This window comes from Zeugodacus cucurbitae, chromosome 6 (assembly GCF_028554725.1).
Source record: "Zeugodacus cucurbitae isolate PBARC_wt_2022May chromosome 6, idZeuCucr1.2, whole genome shotgun sequence".
Lineage (NCBI taxonomy): Eukaryota > Metazoa > Arthropoda > Insecta > Diptera > Tephritidae > Zeugodacus > Zeugodacus cucurbitae.
The window spans coordinates 25,637,762-25,656,817 of NC_071671.1; the positions used below are offsets into that span (position 1 = coordinate 25,637,762).

Genomic DNA, 19,056 nt, shown 5'->3' on the forward strand with positions numbered 1-19,056 from the left:
ACTAAAAGTGAATAAAAAATGTGTTTTAATGAGTGTATTTAGCATGGAGATAACTATTTATCACTCTGTATGTACAATTAATGTGACAGAATTTATTGTAAAAGTGATTTAGACTGTCGAAAACGACTTGAAATTTACCAACTGGCTCAAAATGTCATATTTTTTTTTAATAATTCGCCTAAATGTAAGCAACAAAAAGGCGATATATTCATTTTAAAGCAAAATTGGTAGCTTATTAAATAAATTTATTTTTTAATGGCTATGCTCATAATCTTTGCGACTCTCATATTTGTTATAAATTGGTGATTTCCTATATATTTTCCAACATTTTACAATAATTTCAACTCGAAATTTACTTACTGCGATGTCTTATATGCTATCTGCCATTACTTTTAACCTTAACACTTAAGCGCTCGAGTCACGCCACTTAAGTCCACACAGTGTATACAAATATGACAAGCACGAATTCGAACAAAAGCAGCAAAGAAACTCTTAAGCCTTCAAACTGCAGCTATTGAAGTCACTCATTTCATTGTCTCTACAATCTGTGCGCATTCACGGCTATCCATTGGCAACTAATTTTCTGACGTACAACCATTTGAAATATCTACCAGCGTCACTCATTTTTCAGAGTTACTGCTCACCTACACCTCAAAAGCTCACACATAATCCTTTGATTTGCTGAACTCATTTATATACCCGTAACTGCACTTTTTTTTTTTTTATCTTTTAAGCACTTTTCCCTTTCGCCACCACTTACTTATCGAGTTTTCAACAATTTCTTCTACTTTATTTACAGGACGGCCACAACCGAAAGTCACCTGGTGGAATGGCAACAAAGAGATCGACCAATCGTCGCATTCATTGTCAGATCGGCGTGTCGGCAATATACTGACGTTGGGCAAACTGACACGTGAGAATCTACACATGCAGCTTACCTGTCAGGCGGCCAACAACAATTTGACGACGCCAATTACCAGCACCGTTACACTTGACTTGAATCGTAAGTGATGATATGAGTATAACTAACATACCTAACAGATATATATTTGTATATAATGTCGGAAAAGACAACAAAAACACAAGTGAACACGTTTTACATCATCCTGTGGTGTATTTATGTATATTAGGGTGATTCTTCAAAATTCTCAAGTTAACATTTCTTGTATTTTTACGCATGAAATTGGTTATAATGTGTTTAAATATATCATATACGAGTTTTGGTGCCGATAAATGTTGGTTTAAGCATGTAGTACTAACGGCAATTGGAGTTTTATAATATTATGGACTAATATGAACTCTGAGCACGCTGTTACTTATTCTTATAATAATTATTTGTAGCACAAATTTTGTAATTAATATTTTTTGATTTGGTTCTCACTAAATTTATTTGAAACAAAATTCTAAAATTTTTGTACCACCCTAATATATGTACCTTTTGATAGACAAGCAGCCAGCAGCGGTATGCACAAACAGAAAAAGAAAATACCAGTGTCACTCGCCAACACTGAAGATAGACAGTTAAGCCTTCTCATGTCACATATGTACGTACATATGTGTGTTGGTGTGTACCTTTTCATATATACTAGGGTTGCATTAGAACACCTTAACTGTGCTGGTGAGAAGTGGGAATGACAGAAGCATGTTAGAGATGTGCTTAAAAAAAAGAAAGGCATGCGAAATGTCTAGTGACCATGATTTATTTGATTTGCACCCTCAACCAACATTCGTCTAAGCACGCACACTTCACTTGCCGGCGTTCGTGACGTTCTCTGAAGGAGGCAAAGCAAGCCATATGTGTCTGTATGTATGCGTGTGTATTCCCTGTTCAGGTGCGTCAGTACACATCCATTTTCGCATTGTGGCAGTCAACTTTGTGTGGAAATTAAACGAACTTTTTTTATTTCTAAGATTTTTTTTGCACTCTCCTTTTCCCAATTCTTCTTTGCATTTTAAGTTACTGACATTCTGAGTTCGCATATTTTTGTTTGTTTGTGAAATTGCGTAATAAGTATGAATTATTATTACTGTCTGCATTGAGTGGGAAGCGCAATTTGATGTGCTGCAGAGCGACTGTAAAATTAAAGATAATTTATTTTAGAAAATGTGGTAGACTCAACGGAGACAAAGTGGGTGATTGTAGCAACTTCGAAAAATATTTGATGGAAGACGTTAAAAGTATCCGGAATCCGCAGTTTTTTTTTAATATGAAGGCGAATAAAGCTCATAAAACAAAATCAAATGTGTGTTTTACTGAAATATAGTAGATAGAAATATCACAAATGATTTCAGTATAGATAGATCCAGACTTAAAGTCCATATAGTTGCAAAGGAAGCGAAAAAGCTCGACCGAATTGCTTTCAAATATGTTTTGGTAAAATTTTTTGCTATAATAAATAAATTAATCAAATATTTATAAAATATAGAAGAGACTTCCCTCTTACCTTCTTAAGCTCCAAATATGTACCCTTTATGGAAGTTTTCTCTTTAAATAAATGGTGTGCTAAGAAAATTACTTAAAATCATTTTATGACTTTCCGATAAAAAAATATTATTCCAGCTTTTGTTTTGTCTTTTACTTGCCTGCTCTTTCGATTTTATACCGAAGCTTTAAGCTACCAAGCGATATCGTACAGCTCCCTCATTTATGAGACAGTCAGTAGCTTAGTCAACTCTCAATTAATGCAAACTCGGCAACAGTCCGTAAACCTAAATAACTGTTAACTAGACCTGAAGCTATAACGGACCAACTGGACTCTCAAACTCAACAAAAAATGGATTGTACTAATTGCTGTAATATTCTTGAAAAATCTTACGTAATAATCACATATTTGTATCAAACCAATCTGAGTCATTATGGAACTGCCATTGTCCTCAGACTCAGGGTTTATAAGGCTAAATTTGTTTCTGCTGGAGTTCCCTTTCATTTAGTCTTCGAAGTTTTATATTTTCATTAACCTTTTCGAAATGCTTTCCATACAACAAATCTACTCAGTACTAAAGATGAGCTTATGTCTCATTTCAAGAGACATTAGCAAATTTGTCACTGAAAGCTTAAAAGTTGTTGAATCGAAAGGTATATCGTAGAATATGAACTTCGAATCCATACAAAAACTACGGATCTAATAATCGGAGCTTGACCTCCAACATCTATATAAGCTACTAGATATCACCGATTTTTGTAATTTAATTCTACAGCTGATTTCAAGGCTTTCAAAGAGTATTACAAGTACAAGCTATCTAAGATGGTATGCCACAAGCGCTTAAAGGAAAGTCATAGTCTTAGTATTGTCTAGAAACAGCACAAACTGTACATATACCTATATATTCAGTTATCTCGGAAAACAAAATCTCAAGTATATGGTACTCAGTGTAGACATGAATACAAGAAGCTAACTACAAACAACCCCAATAGTCTCCGTGAGAGAGAGACTGTCAGATTGGATTTTGGCGCCCACATAAGTCTCTTTTCCTGTCAAATTCAATCAAAAATAATTATTTTTTCTATAATGTGCCATATTTTCCCATTCAAGCATAAACAACAGTAATCAGTACTCAGTCAAAACAACTCCCATTCATGTCTTTCATCATGCTTCTATTATTCTCTCATCAACCATATGTGTTTATTTATGCGAAATCCACTGCGCGCATACAATTTAAGCCACAAATGTGGTTACAGCGCAAAATAATATTATCAGCTGCACTCGAACACCAGCAACAGCATCAGCAACTCAATTAACTGTCACATTTTAATTACCACAGAGGCGTGCGCAAAACAAAAACAATAAGCAAATAGCATGCAGGAAATATTCTGTTAAATCACAGTCAATTTAATGAAGACCGAAATCGGGAAATGCAAATACAGTGGTGGGCAAAAAATTTTGAGGTTCGTATGTGGGAGAAGTGATTTAGGGAATGTAAGAAATAGAGAGACTGAACTTTACTTTTTAAGTGTTCGTTTCCATATAGCTCGTTTCCGACTTAATTTGATGATTTTGCTTTCGAGTCAGGCTAATTTTATTGTTCGCCTATTAATTGTCCTTTTAATCTCAGGAGCAAAATCCATATATTAAGAAAGCAGTCGATATGGAGTTGGAGAGACCAACTTAGTTTAATTTGTAAAACTTTAAATGATTCTTCAAAAATTGACCTTAGAAAGTTATATAAAAGAGGTGCGAATACTATAACTGTAGATTAAGTTCTTGTAAGCTGTTTCATGGTTTATAAATGCTCATTTTCTTTTCATTCTTAGAGTGAGATAATGAAAGAGGAAGGGTGTTAATGACAGCGAAACAGAGAGAGGTAAAGGGAGAGATAGAAAGCGTGAGAGTCAGAGAAAGAAAATGAAACAGATAGAGAATGAGCTATGAGCTATAAAGAGAGGTCGAGACAGTGAATAGATAATGTTAAGTGAGTGAGCGATAAAGTGAGTGAAATACAGAGAGAGAAAATGAGACAGGTAGAGAATGAGCTATAAATAGGGCCGACAGAGTGAAATAGATAACATAAACAGAGTGATCGCTAAAGTGAGTGAAAGATATAGGTAAAAGGTGGGAAAGTGATAGTGTTAAAGATAAAAATTGAGATAAAGAAAATGTGAGTGATAGCGAAATAGAGAGATGAACTTATCAGTTATATACTGATTTCTTCGTTGCTTTACTCTATTGATTGATTGATTCTACATTAGTTTACCTTAGATCAATAAGTTCTTTGCTGTTCTTGGATATAGGATTTAAAATTTTCGACAATTATCTACATAACTGTTTTTGCACAGCCCTATGAACACTTATACTCATGACAGTCAAACCGACAATTTGTTGAGTCCAGCGCTTCACACTGACGACACGACAAATACCACTTTTGCTGACACTTTGCGCCGCATTGTGCACAAATACCAACAACACAAGCACAATCAGGCAAAATTTGCATATATACTGGTATATGTACTATATGCGTATGAGTGTGCAAATGAAAATAACAGTACATTTGCGAGTCCTTCAAAACACTCGACATGCACGAAGTTGTCAAAGTGCCAGCCACAAAATCATTGTGTGGCAATGCCGTTGAGTGGTTGGGGTTATCGATATGCGGTGTAAATGTGGTAAATATATATACATATATATGGATATTTTATACTTATATCACAAGTATTTGCTTGATTTTTATGCTGGACATATTTATTTGAGTGCTTTTCATTTCATTTTTTTCACTGAGAGTGTACTTTACGACACTCTCTGTAGGTATGTATGTGTACTTATGAGTATAAAAAAAGCTGTTGTTACAACAATTAATATCTGAAACTCATTAAAAAAAATTTACAAGCTGTCTAAGTCCCTTCTCTACATCATCGCTTCAAACACAGCTGAACGAAGCAACTCTGCCAAAAAAAGTGAAAAGCAAATGCAAAATGCGCATAAATTAAACACAAAAAAATCACTTTGCAATAATGCAATTAAGGTTAATTGTACGTGCCGAATTAAGTGCCACAGCAGCAACAACAACAAAAAGCAACCACTGAAATTTACGCTTCTAAAGGCAAGAGCGCACTCGAAGCAAAAAACAAACAACTCGCACAATTGTCACATCATTATAGCAATGCGGTTGCTTTCCGTTATTATTTCACATTTTTCTGCATTAACTTTTGCTGCTGTTGTTGTTTTTTCTTTTTTTTTTGCAAATAAGCGTTGTTTGCAATATGCCTGTCACTTAAATTGCGTGTTGCACACGCTTCAAGTTGTTGTTGCAGGCAAAATATTTCGAGCGTGCACTTAAAATGACAGCCGGTCAGCTATGTAGACACCGCTGGCAGGCAATATATATATTTTTTCGTTATACATACATATTTACCTATGTATTTTGTACAATCTATACCAACAACAACCCAGTGACAGACAGCAACAGCAACAGTGAAAATAATGATGACTGCTAACGAAGTCCGCAGGCTTATGACTGACACTGCTAGACGAGGCTTGGCTGGCAGTAATTTTGCGTCATAATGCCAGACATCACAGCAACAAACGGCACTTCCTTCATTTTAAAAGTGTTGTTTGCTCAGCCGGGCACTACAGTGTCTAGGTTAGTGTAGTAATGTGTAGAGTAAAAAATATTAAATTTGACCATAAAACTACTTAATTTGAAAAATTAATCAAATTTATCGATTTTATATTGATAACATATTAAATAGTTATCGGAAATATATCGGTTTTTATCGATAAATATTTAGGAAAAAAGAAAAAAGAAAATTAGTGTTTAAAAAATTATCAAAAAATTTTACTAAATATTTATTAAAATGGATTATAGGGAAAATCTGAAAATTATTATCGAAAATATATCGATTTATTTTCGGAAAATCACCGACAGTTTTTACTAATTATTTATTAAAAGGGATTACAGGAAAAATCTGAAACTTTTAATCGAATATATATCGATTTATTTTCGGAAAATCATCGACAGTTTTTACTAAATATTTATTTAAAGGGATTACAGGAAAAATCTGAAAATTTTAATCGAAAATATATCGATTTGTATCTGAAGTTATCAATACTTCTAAATTTAGTTCTTTTTTTGATTATTTATCGAAAATATATCGAACATTTAACGAAAAATATTATCGAATATTTATCTAAAAAAACCTAAGTGGGATTTATATAGAGATGAATAAAATTTCTAGCATTTTAATAAAAAAATATCGATAATTTATCGATTATTTTATTATTATTTACGCTAGAGCACGAAATGTTGCAAATAAAGTTTTCAAGTTTTAACGTCTATTTAAACACGGTGCACTTCACAACATAGTTAAACGGAAGATATATACCGTTAAGAATAAAAAATAAATAAATAAACAATCAAAAACTTAAAATGAACAATAAAACCCCTGAAAAATAACAACAACAGCATCGGTCGGTCATTTTAAAAAAGCCCGCATTTGTCTATAAGTATATTCAAACACCAAGTGGCAACAAACTCGCCAACAGTCAGCTACATTCACTCTTGTCGTAGCGCGTTTGATTTTTATTGTAGCGTGAAATGATTTTGTTGCGACGCGTTGGCGCGTAATTCTTTTTTATTGGCGTAATTATTTGTGACTGTTCGGCGTCCATGTTCACACCCACGAACTGTGTGGTGCAGCCTGGTCACTTCCGCTTTTCGACTTTGCCGGCAATTCTGTCAATTTCATATTTTGCCATCATACTCACTTTCAACTCACGCACACACTAACAACCACACCAGTACTACTTTTTAGATAATGTTAATTTTGTTCTACTTTTTTTTTAATATTCACCACTCATTTTGTCTTTATTTTCTCTTTGATGACCTAGTGCGCCCGTTGATTGTGAAATTGGATGGCGAAAATCGGCCATTGTCCGCCGATCACTCGTATCAGCTGCATTGTAATGTTATCGGTTCGCGACCGGCGCCGACGATTACCTGGTGGAAGGGCAGCACACCCATGAAGAATACACATGAAGTGGTAAGTAAATTTGGAATTTTATATCCAAGTATTATATATAAAAATATCGTTCATGTCACAATATATTTAAAAAATCATTTAAAAGCATGTACATACATATTTGAACCTGAATAAACTTTGGGCATTGAAATTCTTACCCCACCACGAGAGATAAAAATAGACAGATATATATCAAGAAATAGGAGTACACCACCATTATATTAAATTCTTAAGCCTAACACACGCGAGAGAGAGAGGGAGAGCGATAGAAAGATTCGGAGGAAAGGATTTGGTACTCATAACCTTAGAACTTTGATAAAACTTACCTTAATATAATTAGCGCCTAATTGTAGGCCACGATGTTCACAGCAATAAAAAAATTTATAATTATGTTGAGATTGATGATCCACGACTTCAAATAGCACATCAAGCGTGTTCACAGGAATAGAATTTGAGCTTAACTTTTCAGTTTGGTTTATCTGAAATATGAATTATTTACCTATACAAGGACAGCCGTTTGATATATTATTTTCGCTTGAACACTAGATTCGATTAAAAGTAACTGTATCAAATACTTAGAGCTATCTCATATATATATTCAAATATTATATATTCAAAGACGGTATTTTCGACGCTTCCCAGCGCACACTGACGGACATATGTATGTTGATGAACTTTGAATATAAAACGTTTGAGAGCCTCGCACTTTTTAATACCGAAATATTTTCAGTTATTTTCCGCATGAATAAAAATCTAACTGCGCTACACATTTGACACTTCCTACTCAGGATACTTCCACGAAATGCGCTACGTTTACAAATACAAATGCATGAGATGAAGCAGCACATTTCAAACTAAGCTAAGTATGGCATATTGGGCGGGTTGTAAAGTGCGCCATAAATTTCCAATTCCCCAGATGTTGGTGACAAGAAAACGAGCGAGTAAAATAGTCAAACTCAAATCGGTGAATTCCAATCGCAAATGTGTCATATTCGTTAAGCAGCAAACATATCAACTGCAATTCGACACTATTGCCGCTACAAAAACAACAAGCACTTGTATGAGTTTCATGTGTATATGTGTGCATTGCTTAGAGCGTTGCCAGCATTTGCATATTTTAATATGATTTTGACAATTTTTGAGTAGACTCGTAATGGAGAGTGGGGAGCGAGAGTGAGGAAGAAGTAGTAAGAAATAGTGATAAAATGTTAGAGCATGAATATTGTTTACTCTTCCTCTGCCTCTAACTGTCTGTTGGTTAGTTCACTCGAGCTTGATGCTCCTGGCGCCTCGTAATTGCTAGTGCCGCTGCGAAAGCTTCTGTTGCTTTTGTCAACAAAATTTGCGTTGCATGTTTGAGTTATCATTTTAGGTGAAATTTCGCTGCATTGACAGGAGCACTGGTGGGTTTTTCAAGAGAAGGAACACTCACCTAACAGCTGGGTTATACATATATTGAGGCATTAGGGTGGTTCCATTTTTTCTAAGGTTAGAGTTCACTGGCAGGAAGTAGTTTCTTTCGGTAAGAAAGATTAAAAAAAATGGTATAAAAGCACTGGTCTACGTACGAACTCAAGTGAAGCACATGCGAGGCTTTCGAAAACTTAAAAAATATGCATTTAAGTGCTACCCTAATATGCAATAATTTGACAAAGATGTATCTAACACGTGTACATTTTAATTTTTCTTTTCTTTTAGCATTAAAGTTTCAAAAATCTTAAAAGAAATTAAGCAAATTCCACCCTAATGTTTCTAATTTTTATATGTAGCGTCAAAAAATTGCACCGTGGCACTCTTCACATGTCTTCTCAGTACTTTTCTACCCTTTACAACCGCTTTGTTTATTTTCCATCGAAATTTCCCCTGTCACCATAAGTGAGCTAACATTTATTGACCACTTGCCACATCTGGTAGCATTGCATACAAATTTGTTGTAGTCTATGCATTTTATATGCCACTGTTGAGGATAAACTGCCATTCGGCTGACCATTGCTTACGTATTACCTATTGCAGCAGCAATTTGCTTTTACTGTTAAAACGCTCATATGTAGCATATGTGATTTAGGGTGGTTCTAAAATTATGGGAGAAAGTATTAGACATAAATTTAATCAAATTTAACATATATAGCTATATTGATATAGTCATAAATGTCATCAATAATATTTACGAAAGATGTTGATAAAATAAATGAATTTACATGATTGGAATTTCGGAGAATATATTAAATTTTGTTCAATTTGCTGTAGACATAACTTAATCTCATTCAAATTCGGCATTTATAATATTATTTTTGAACTAATTTCATAAGTAAACAAGTGGACTGAAAAAATCTTACTTTAGATTTATGAAGTTCCACCCTAATGATGATACTTCTAGTATTAATAGTTGTAATCACTCTCGATTTGCGTTCTAAATTGTTGTTATTAGCTTAAGAGAAGAGTAACATTCAAAAATAGTGTTATATATTTATTAAGAATAACCCTAATTATGCTATTTTTAATCTCTCCAAGTTATACATTTTTATTTTTGAGTTATTGTGAAGTGGGAAGTTGTAAGATTGCGAAAAATAGTATAATAGTAAAAATATTTTTAAGAATAACCCTAATACTCATACCCATAATCAGTCTCAATTTTACGATCTGTTTTATTATTTTTAGGCCATATCCGCTAGTAAAGAATTAAGTCTTAATATTTTTTAAGATGCACCCAAATATTTACATATGTCTAGAGAAGAAGTGTGTTTGAATTTCTTAGATTTTTTAAGAACCACCCTAATGTGTATGCACCAAATTACTCTAATTTTCACTTGAAAAAATTACAGCAATCTTGAAAAATGATTTCATATATTTTCGGACCACCCTAATTTTCATAATCCCTCTCTGGTTTAAGATTTATATTGTCATTTTTTTAACCTCAAAAGAAAAAAAAATAAACTAAAAACTTAAACTATTTTTTAGTTTTTGAGGACTACCCTATTCTAAATTCTTTTTATTAAACATTTTCGTTTCTCACGCCAAACTTTTTTCATTCGCTCACTCTTTTTTTGTGTGTCATTGCAGGCAAATCCTGATGGTAATATGACAACGTCAATATTGACTTTTACGCCAACCATCGATGATCGCGGCAAATTCCTGTCGTGTCGCGCCGAACAGAGCATGATACCGGAATCGGGCATGGAGGACGGTTGGAAATTGGATATTTACCGTAAGTTTATTATTGATTGCCCAGCTGCCAGTCAGCTATCTCTCTCTATATATGTATGTCTATCTAGGTTGTATGTATGTTTGTCTGTGTGTGTGTGTGTGTGTCTGGCTATGTGGCACTATACACGCTCTGCCTTTATACGCTACTCGCAACCGCAACTCCAATTTGCAACTAAAGCAGAAATTCGCTGTCACAGCAAATCAGTGAAGTTTTTATTTCCACAAAATTGTTATGCAATCACATACAGACAGTCGCACGTAAATACATTAGCATAAGCTGCATGAGAAGAAGTTCTACGTGTTGCAGCTGCAATTCTAGACAGTTGTTGCTGGTTTGTTGCTACTGTTGTAGCTGGTTTTTTATTGCTAGCAAGGATTTGGTGGAATTTTTATGCGCTGCTGGAAAATGCATAGCGAGGAGCTGTATAAGGATGTATATATATATATATGTGTGTATATATAAGCATATATATCAATGCGCTTGCGATGCAACGCATTGTTAGTATATTTAAGATTATTGCGCTCGCATAAAATTCAAATGGTTGTGGCCGCTCAGCGAAAAAGTGCGAAGCGTAAGCTAATGTAATTGGCGCTTTATTATGTCAGAAATATGCTATAATTTTAATTTATGAAAGTGCATTGCGAAAAGCTTTTTCATTTGATTGCCTTTTGGTTAAGCGTTCGTGAGGAGGCATAAATATAGTGGCGCTTTTGTAGCTCAGAAACTATTTCAAAGCAACAATTGGAATTGGAGTCGTACAAGTTGTGATTAAATATATGTAAAGGGTCTTATTATAAGGTTGATTTGATATTGATTTTAATGCATAATAATATCCTTGAGCTACAAGTGACTACTTTATTTTAAAGATTCAACAGTATCACATTATTTTGAAATTCACAGCTCTCTTTCCTCTAAAGAGCTTTATTTATCCCGAAGCCGAGGGCTTTCTAAACACTTCGTCGCATGAAACTCACTGAGTCTAAGCAATAGACGAGGTCATCTTGACCTAAAGAACATTTTTCGATCGGGGATGTAACTTTAAGTCTTGAGCTTTTAGAGAACTCAACAAGAAAAGTGCAATTTAGTATAGATTAGATGGAACGAGGAGAGAATATGGTCTGTAAATGATAAAGTAACAAATGAACATATTAACTATGGTAGCACTAAAAGTATAAGCATAAGGAAATTTAAAATGTATGCCTACATACGAACCCTTCATTAACCTTCGAAGCTTACCATAATACTAGAATATTCTATCTTAGAAAGTATCTGCCTCGCGAGAGGATTCTTTATTGAAATCCATTAACGTCTTTAGTAAAAACTGTTTCAGTTCTTAAGGAGGTAATCGCAGTTTCTTCAAAGATTGGCTATATACTGAGTTCGGTTTGTAAATTCGGAACGTATTCAAAACTCATCCGAAGAGTCGGAATATAGCATATAAATAAAATCACTGAATACTTAAAGAGCTGGTTCGAAGTTCCATAGGAAGACCAACAATTTGATATGCTCTGCTAGAAACATTTGCCTTAAGAACTTGGGAATATAGTATCGTTATGACATATCTCCGATATGAAGGTGTCATAATAATAATAACTGCTTGAACAAACCGTAGATGCCCTCCTCCTTATTTGCGTAGAACTCGGACAGCCATTTTTCACAAGCCTCTTTTAAGTTCAACCTTACACCACCAAGGGCATTCGCCATGAACAGTTGGTAATCACTTGGCGCTATGTTGGAGCTATATGGTGAATGCGATAAAATCTCCCATCCGAGCTGCCGTAGCTTCTGACGAGTCATCAACGAAGTGTGTGGTCTGGTGTTGTCCTGTGGAAAACTACACCCTTCCTGTTGGCCAATTCTGAACGCTTCTGGTCGATCGCCTGCTTCAAGCGGTCCAGTTGTTCGCAGCAGATGGTAGAATTAAGCATCTGACCATACGGGAGCAGCTCATAGTGGATGATTCCCTTTCAATCCCACCAAACACACAGCAAAACCTTCCTGGACGTCAATCCCGGCTTGTCCACTGTTTGGGACGATTTACCGGCCTTCGACCACCACCGTTTTCGCTTGATATTCCCGTATGTGATCCATTTTTCGTCGCCAGTCACCATCCACTTCAAATATGAGTCGAGTTCGATCCGTTTCAACAGCATGTCGCAGGCGTTGATTCGGTCCAGAAGGTTATTTTGCGTCAAATCATGGGGCAACCAAACATCAAGGTTTTTTGTGTACAGTCAGCCTTCTACAGATGGTTTAAACTGGTTTGGTGAATAACTCCCATCTTCTAGGCGATGTCACGAGATGCCACATGCCGGTCTAACTCGATGTTTTCCATGAGTTAATCGGTATTCGTCGTCAAGGATCTTCCGCCGGCTGGCTTATACATGGTGTCGTTTTCACTCGCTCTGAATCGTCGAAACCATTCCTCCACAGTTCGAAGAGATAGAGTACCATCCCCAAAACACCATTAATCTCACGAAACGTTTCTCTCGCGGATTTGCCTTTAACGAAGGAAAACCTTAAAATAGCGCGAATTTTAGCGTTAGTGAACTCAAGTTTTACACGTCCATAACGGTTGAACGCAATATCCAAACTAATCATGCATAGCGTCGTTTTGTAGGTTATGTCAAGACCTTTCAAAGATGTATAGTATAGCCAGATGCGAGCTCTGTAACATGAAATCAGAAAACTCAAGCATCAACATCAGCATCTCCATCTAACAACTAACAAAAGCTGAGAATTTAGTGTAGGCTTTTTAAGATCTCTAGTTGAAGATTAATGCCATTGTTTACAACAACTCAAAGCGGCATTATTTAAGCAGCGGTAGCACAAAAGGCAAAGCCTTAATCAATCTAGAAAACTAATCACTCTCACACAGTTGCTTAAACGCGCCGCAACTTAATTGACTTCGTTTCATGTGAATTTCCGGCGACGCACTGCGCTCATTTGGCATTCACTTTCATTTAGGCAAATCCAATATTGTCTGACTGTTGATTTAATATTCTTATTTTGCATAATACAAACAAACGTCTGGCACGTTTCCTTTGAAAGCAAACTGCAAAAAGACCAAACTTCATCGCGCTCTGACACTCGCTCTCTCACAATCGCCCACCCATTCGTCTTACTTATTTAATTTGACACTTTAAACCTTTATCTGACACCCGCCGCCAGCCCAGCCACTGAGCAACAGAATGCCCTTTTCGCTCCATAAACAAATAATATTTGATAGCCTTTGGCCGTTAAGGCTGCCAAGGTGGCTGGTGTTGCCCTTAAAGCTGGTGTTGTTGCTGCTGCCACCGATTTGCGCGTTTTGTAAATAATGAACGAACACCTGACTGCTGTGAACTCGTTTTGGCGCTGTTTTTTTTTGTCTTTTTGCAATGCCACGCTGGTATGTTTGTTGTGTGTAGTTGTAGTTGTTGGCAGCAGATAAATCGTATTTGAAAGCTACAACAGCAGTTGCCGTTACAATTACAGTTAGAGCGTATTTTTATTACTTCTTCGGTCAGAGTTCTCAAATATATTTGGCGCGGGTTAGCGGAGATGTTGTTAGTGTTTTTCGATGTTGTTATTGTTTTCGTCATTTTTTGATGCTGTTATTGACTTTTTATGCTTTTATATTTGTTGTTGTTGTTAGCAATATTTTAGTTGGTAAACGAAACAACAACAACTTGGCGTACACGGCTGCTCTGCTTTGCTGTGTATTGAATTAAATGCTAAGTATACGCCACCACCTCCACCGCCATCACCGGTGTCTGCCAAATGGCACGACGTTGCGTTACTGCTAACGGCTTTTAGTTGCCAGAAATCGACTGTATGGGGTTATACGCCATGCTGGCTATTTGAATTTCACTTAAACGGCAGGCGGGAGCTTCTTTAAAGACACAGAGAGACACACACACACACACAGAGAGCCTTACAACAACAATATGTAGGGAGCAGTAGTGTACAAAAGTGCTAATGAAATGTGGAAAGGTAACATTACATTCGGCATTTTTTCAACCTTCTTTTGGCACACGAAAAGGGTGTGAAGTGCTGCTGGCAACAAAATTTGGCAAGCGAACGGCGTTAATGTTCAAGGCAACTCCAGAATCCACGGCAAGTGTTTGGGAGCGCGTGTGAGTGAGGTGTGTGGCAAGTTGTGGAAGATATGTAGCCATGCTGCGTGGCAGATTGCTGCGACTTAGCGCATGTAACGGAAATGTGCGCACACAAAAGTGTTTGCTTCTACACTCGCAAAGGAGTCTGTACTGGAAAGCTTAAGAAGACAAGCAGCAAATTTGCTGTGCTTTTGAGTTTTTCCTGGCAAAGACACGGCAATTGTTGTTGTTAAATATTGTATAGAGGAGTGTAAAGTTGGTTGGCAGTTATATTTCATGTATTTAAGCGCGTGTTGCACACCCGGCATGAGCAACTGTTGAGAATCAGACGGTATATATGTATATATGAAGCTCTTATAATTGTTTAGTTAAGCAAGCAAACGCAGAAATACAATGAACTTTTCGTGGAATTTTTAATTAACTACATCTGTGCACATTTTAAATGTGTTCAACATTAATTATTGCCAAGTAATAACAAGTAGGGGCAGCAAAGAGGACGACGTTTTTTAAGAAAGCTTAAATAAATTGGTGCAATATTTTAGACGAAGTGTGGATATTAACTAATGTTCAATGATTTTCTATTTTTGTATGATTAAACAGGTGGCAATAAAATATGAAACGAAGTTTTAATTTGAAAAAAAAAAAAAATAAAAAAAACCGCTTACGCGATTATAGCCGAATCCACCAGAACGCGCCATTCATCTCTTCTTCTTGCTTTCTGGAGCCAACTGGCAATACCAAGTGAATCCAGGTCACTTTCCACATAGTCTCTCCAACGGAGTAGCGGTCGTCCTCTTCCGTGGCTTCCTCCAGCGGGTACTGCATCGAACACTTTCAGAGCTGGAGCACTTTCATCCATTCGAAAAACATGACCTAGCCAGCGAAGCCGAGTATGCGGTCATATGTGGAAGTTCACGAAAGTGAGGAAGCTTTCTGATTGCCATTCACTTGAGAGAGGCCACGAGCGATTCTTTTGTATATGACCCAAGCAGCTACGACGTCCGGTTTTAGACTAAGCATCCCCTCGGTAGCCACGGAGAAGCCTGATACTGCGGTTGTGCGTAGGGTTTGGGTCCCACCACATAAAAAATAAAAAACATACCCGAAGTAAGACCAAACGATCACTTGAGTAAATATTGAGATATCCTAGTGAAACTTGGTACACATATTCTTGGTATTGAAAATGTGCGCAAACGGAACATTGCCACACTCATTAAAATGCCGAACACCGCAGACATATGAAGTTTCATAACTAAGCCATAAAGTTATGAAAATAATATTTGGTACAGAGAATCACATTAGGGAGAGGCTTAGTAGGGTGTAATCACGCCTACTTCCAATATAACCTAATGGATTCCCTCACTTTATAATGTATACATAAGGAACTGATGTAGATAGCGGAATAAAACTTTACACAAATACTGTATTTGAGCTTTAACATCACTTGTGAAGAAATTGTCGAGATCGGCCAATATCTTTTCAAGCTCCTTCAACATGTAGAACTCAGTGCCTGTGTTCCATTTTTACTGAAAATATCGGTAAATCTCTCAGATATTTTAATGCAATTCAGAGATAATCGTTTTCTTTTAATAGTGTTTCTGTGTGCCAAAAATGGTTAAAATCGGGTCATAACTTCCCCTAGCTCCCATATATCTTATATTCGGATTATCAAACTTCCGGTGGGCTTTATACCCAATATATCGGTTAATATGTGATGTATCTTAGCAATATTAAGTGAACGTATAGCCTTGGTACGCTATGTACCTTGGTGGTGAAAATGAGTGAAATCGGTCCAGGAATTTTACCTCAGCCCTCATATACTATTTATGATGATTAATTTTCCTGTATTGATATGTATTTTGATCGAACCACTTTGGTTATAGAGATATGAAAAGGCCGTCAGGTGTCGACGGACATGCAATAATCTATAATTTACTATTTTAATGGCTATTTAGATACTTAGGTCTCAGCAAGAGTTTGTTTCGAATTTGTTAAATTTTTGCCAAATTTTTGTTTTCAAAAGTTATAAAATACCGTTATAATGGAACCCACGTTTATTTTTCATATCTTTCATAATCTTTTTTGCTTGTTTGAATCCATAATATTTCAATGAAGAATATTTTAACTGCATACCTGCTTATACTCTGAAATTGTATTCATGAAGAACTTCATAACTCAATACTAATGATTTTGAAAATTATTTAGCGTCAAATTTCAAAATAAACATTTTTCTCGAAAATTTGTTATTTTTCTTCTCTTAAAAACCGCAAGAATAAGAAAAATGCTCAAACATTCACTTAAATTTATTAGAAATACGAAAAATTAAAATTTCTTCGAGACGAAACAAGAAAAGTTAAATAAAGCTGATATTAACTAGTCTGAGCCAGATTTAATGACGCACGTGTTGAAGACAACACATCGCCGCCTTCTCGTTTTCGTTTCAAACCACCACTGTAAAAACATATATTTGTAATTTTTTTTTGTACAACAACAACAACAATTCTAATCAACTATATGGAAGTCTCTCTGATTTATTTTTACTTTCTACAAATCGTAATTTTTACCGTTACAATTACGCGCGCTGGTGCCCACTTAGTTATTGTTGTACGCTTTGTACAGCTTTTTCGCCATTTTAAATTCTGCTTTATTATTTTACAGGAATTACACAAAAAGCAACAACAACAACAAAATGAACATACATACAGCTAAAAATAAATACGATTTAATTGCAGAAGTAACATGCCTTTGTTGTTGTTGAACACGATTTTTGTTGTTTTTGTTGTACGTACATGTATGCTTTATATTGCTCACGCGTATCTTTTTTTGTTTTCAAGGTTGTATTTCTTTTATTTTCTTGTCCCTGCCATTCATGCCTCTCCCCCTCTGCAACCACATGCGCGTCGTGGAATTTCACCCGCGTCGCTTTGGGATTTCCGCTCGGGGATTTTATGAGCATGCCAAGCATTTAAAATGCCACGCACGCGTGAGCGCTGGCATGCATGATTGTGTGTATGTGTGTACATGGGATTGCGTGCGGTGATTTGAGATAGCAACATGACGCGTGTTGCATGCTGAACCCGCGCAGCCGGCGCTTGCCATCCACCGCCCGCTTTCAAGCTTTAAAATTAACGGTACACCGTCGATAATACAGAAAAAATTAGAAATCGCTGAAATGAATTGCCTAATTTGTTGGTTTTAAAATATTTGCAGCCACAGCGCGAAAACACCGAAATGCACAGTTATGCCGCGCGCAAAAGCTCTGCGCGGCGCGGTTGTGCAGCATTTTCCACATTTTTTTTTGCTAACACTCACGCGCGCTCCCGGGGGAATACTTAAAAGCAAACACACAAAATTAAGACGACTTAAGTAATTTCAGCAAAGTGCTTAAGTCATTACGTAACGGCTTTTTGCACTACGGCACTACGCTTTGACGTGGCAACACCTACTTTATGGGCCGAGCTGCAGCGCATGCGTTGGTTATTTATCGTCTTAAGGCATTAAGTACATGTTCGCAAAACAATTCGCTTGTAGCTCAAGCTAGACTCACGCACCTGTGGGTGTGGGGGGCAAAAAGCGCCAAAGCAGTAATTAGTCAGCCACTGGCGCTGCTGCGTAACTCCTTTATGCGGCGCTGGGCGCTGTAATTTCGTTGGCACTTAATAATAATGCAATAAATTAACAATGACAGTCATACTGACAGCCGCTTTGGTGTGAAGATTCCATGCCGCGTTGCGTGGCACAAAGCATACGCTAAACTTTAGCTTAATTGTTGATTTCCGCGAATGAAATATATTTAAATAAGTCAAAAAGTGATTTTTTTTTCGTGGCGAGCTCAATTAAGTTTCGTGGAAAATATAGGAGACGGAAACACTCAAAGTCAGACAACAGTTTTAGCAGAGAAATCCAGAAACTCCTTGATCTAATTGCATCCAAAATTAGGTTCTATGGCTGTTCGCCAGGGAAAACACAATTAGACTATAAAACAAGGTCTTTTTGAAGCTAGGATATATAGACTCGACGTAGCGTCCTGAATCTACTACAAATCCGCAGAAATTTTGCGCGGGGTTGTTCAAAAAGGTGATTTCCGAGAAATTAGTTCTTCTCTATAAACTTTACTGAAGACGAAAAGCTCCCTCTCACGATTCATATTAGGGCAGAACGATCGATCTACAGCGAATGTAATGGTGACTGACCAGCGTTTAACCAGCTCGGCTTAGGCCCAACCGTTTAGTAAAAAACCAATGATGATATTGAGTCTCCTAAGAATAATAGGAATTTATCAATATTTTTGTAAAGTC

The 19,056-nt window shown here is 36.3% G+C and overlaps 1 protein-coding gene across 2 annotated transcripts in view; it reads left to right on the forward strand.

Moving 5' to 3' along the window:
* LOC105213954 (uncharacterized) overlaps positions 1-19,056 on the forward strand; it is a 286,125-nt gene that overhangs the window by 209,244 nt on the left and 57,825 nt on the right. For both annotated transcript variants that reach the window (XM_029041474.2, XM_029041475.2), the window contains exons 7-9: positions 800-1,003; positions 7,323-7,474; positions 10,514-10,658. In XM_029041474.2, coding sequence (XP_028897307.1) covers positions 800-1,003; positions 7,323-7,474; positions 10,514-10,658 — 501 coding nt within the window. The remainder of the gene's footprint in view (positions 1-799; positions 1,004-7,322; positions 7,475-10,513; positions 10,659-19,056) is intronic.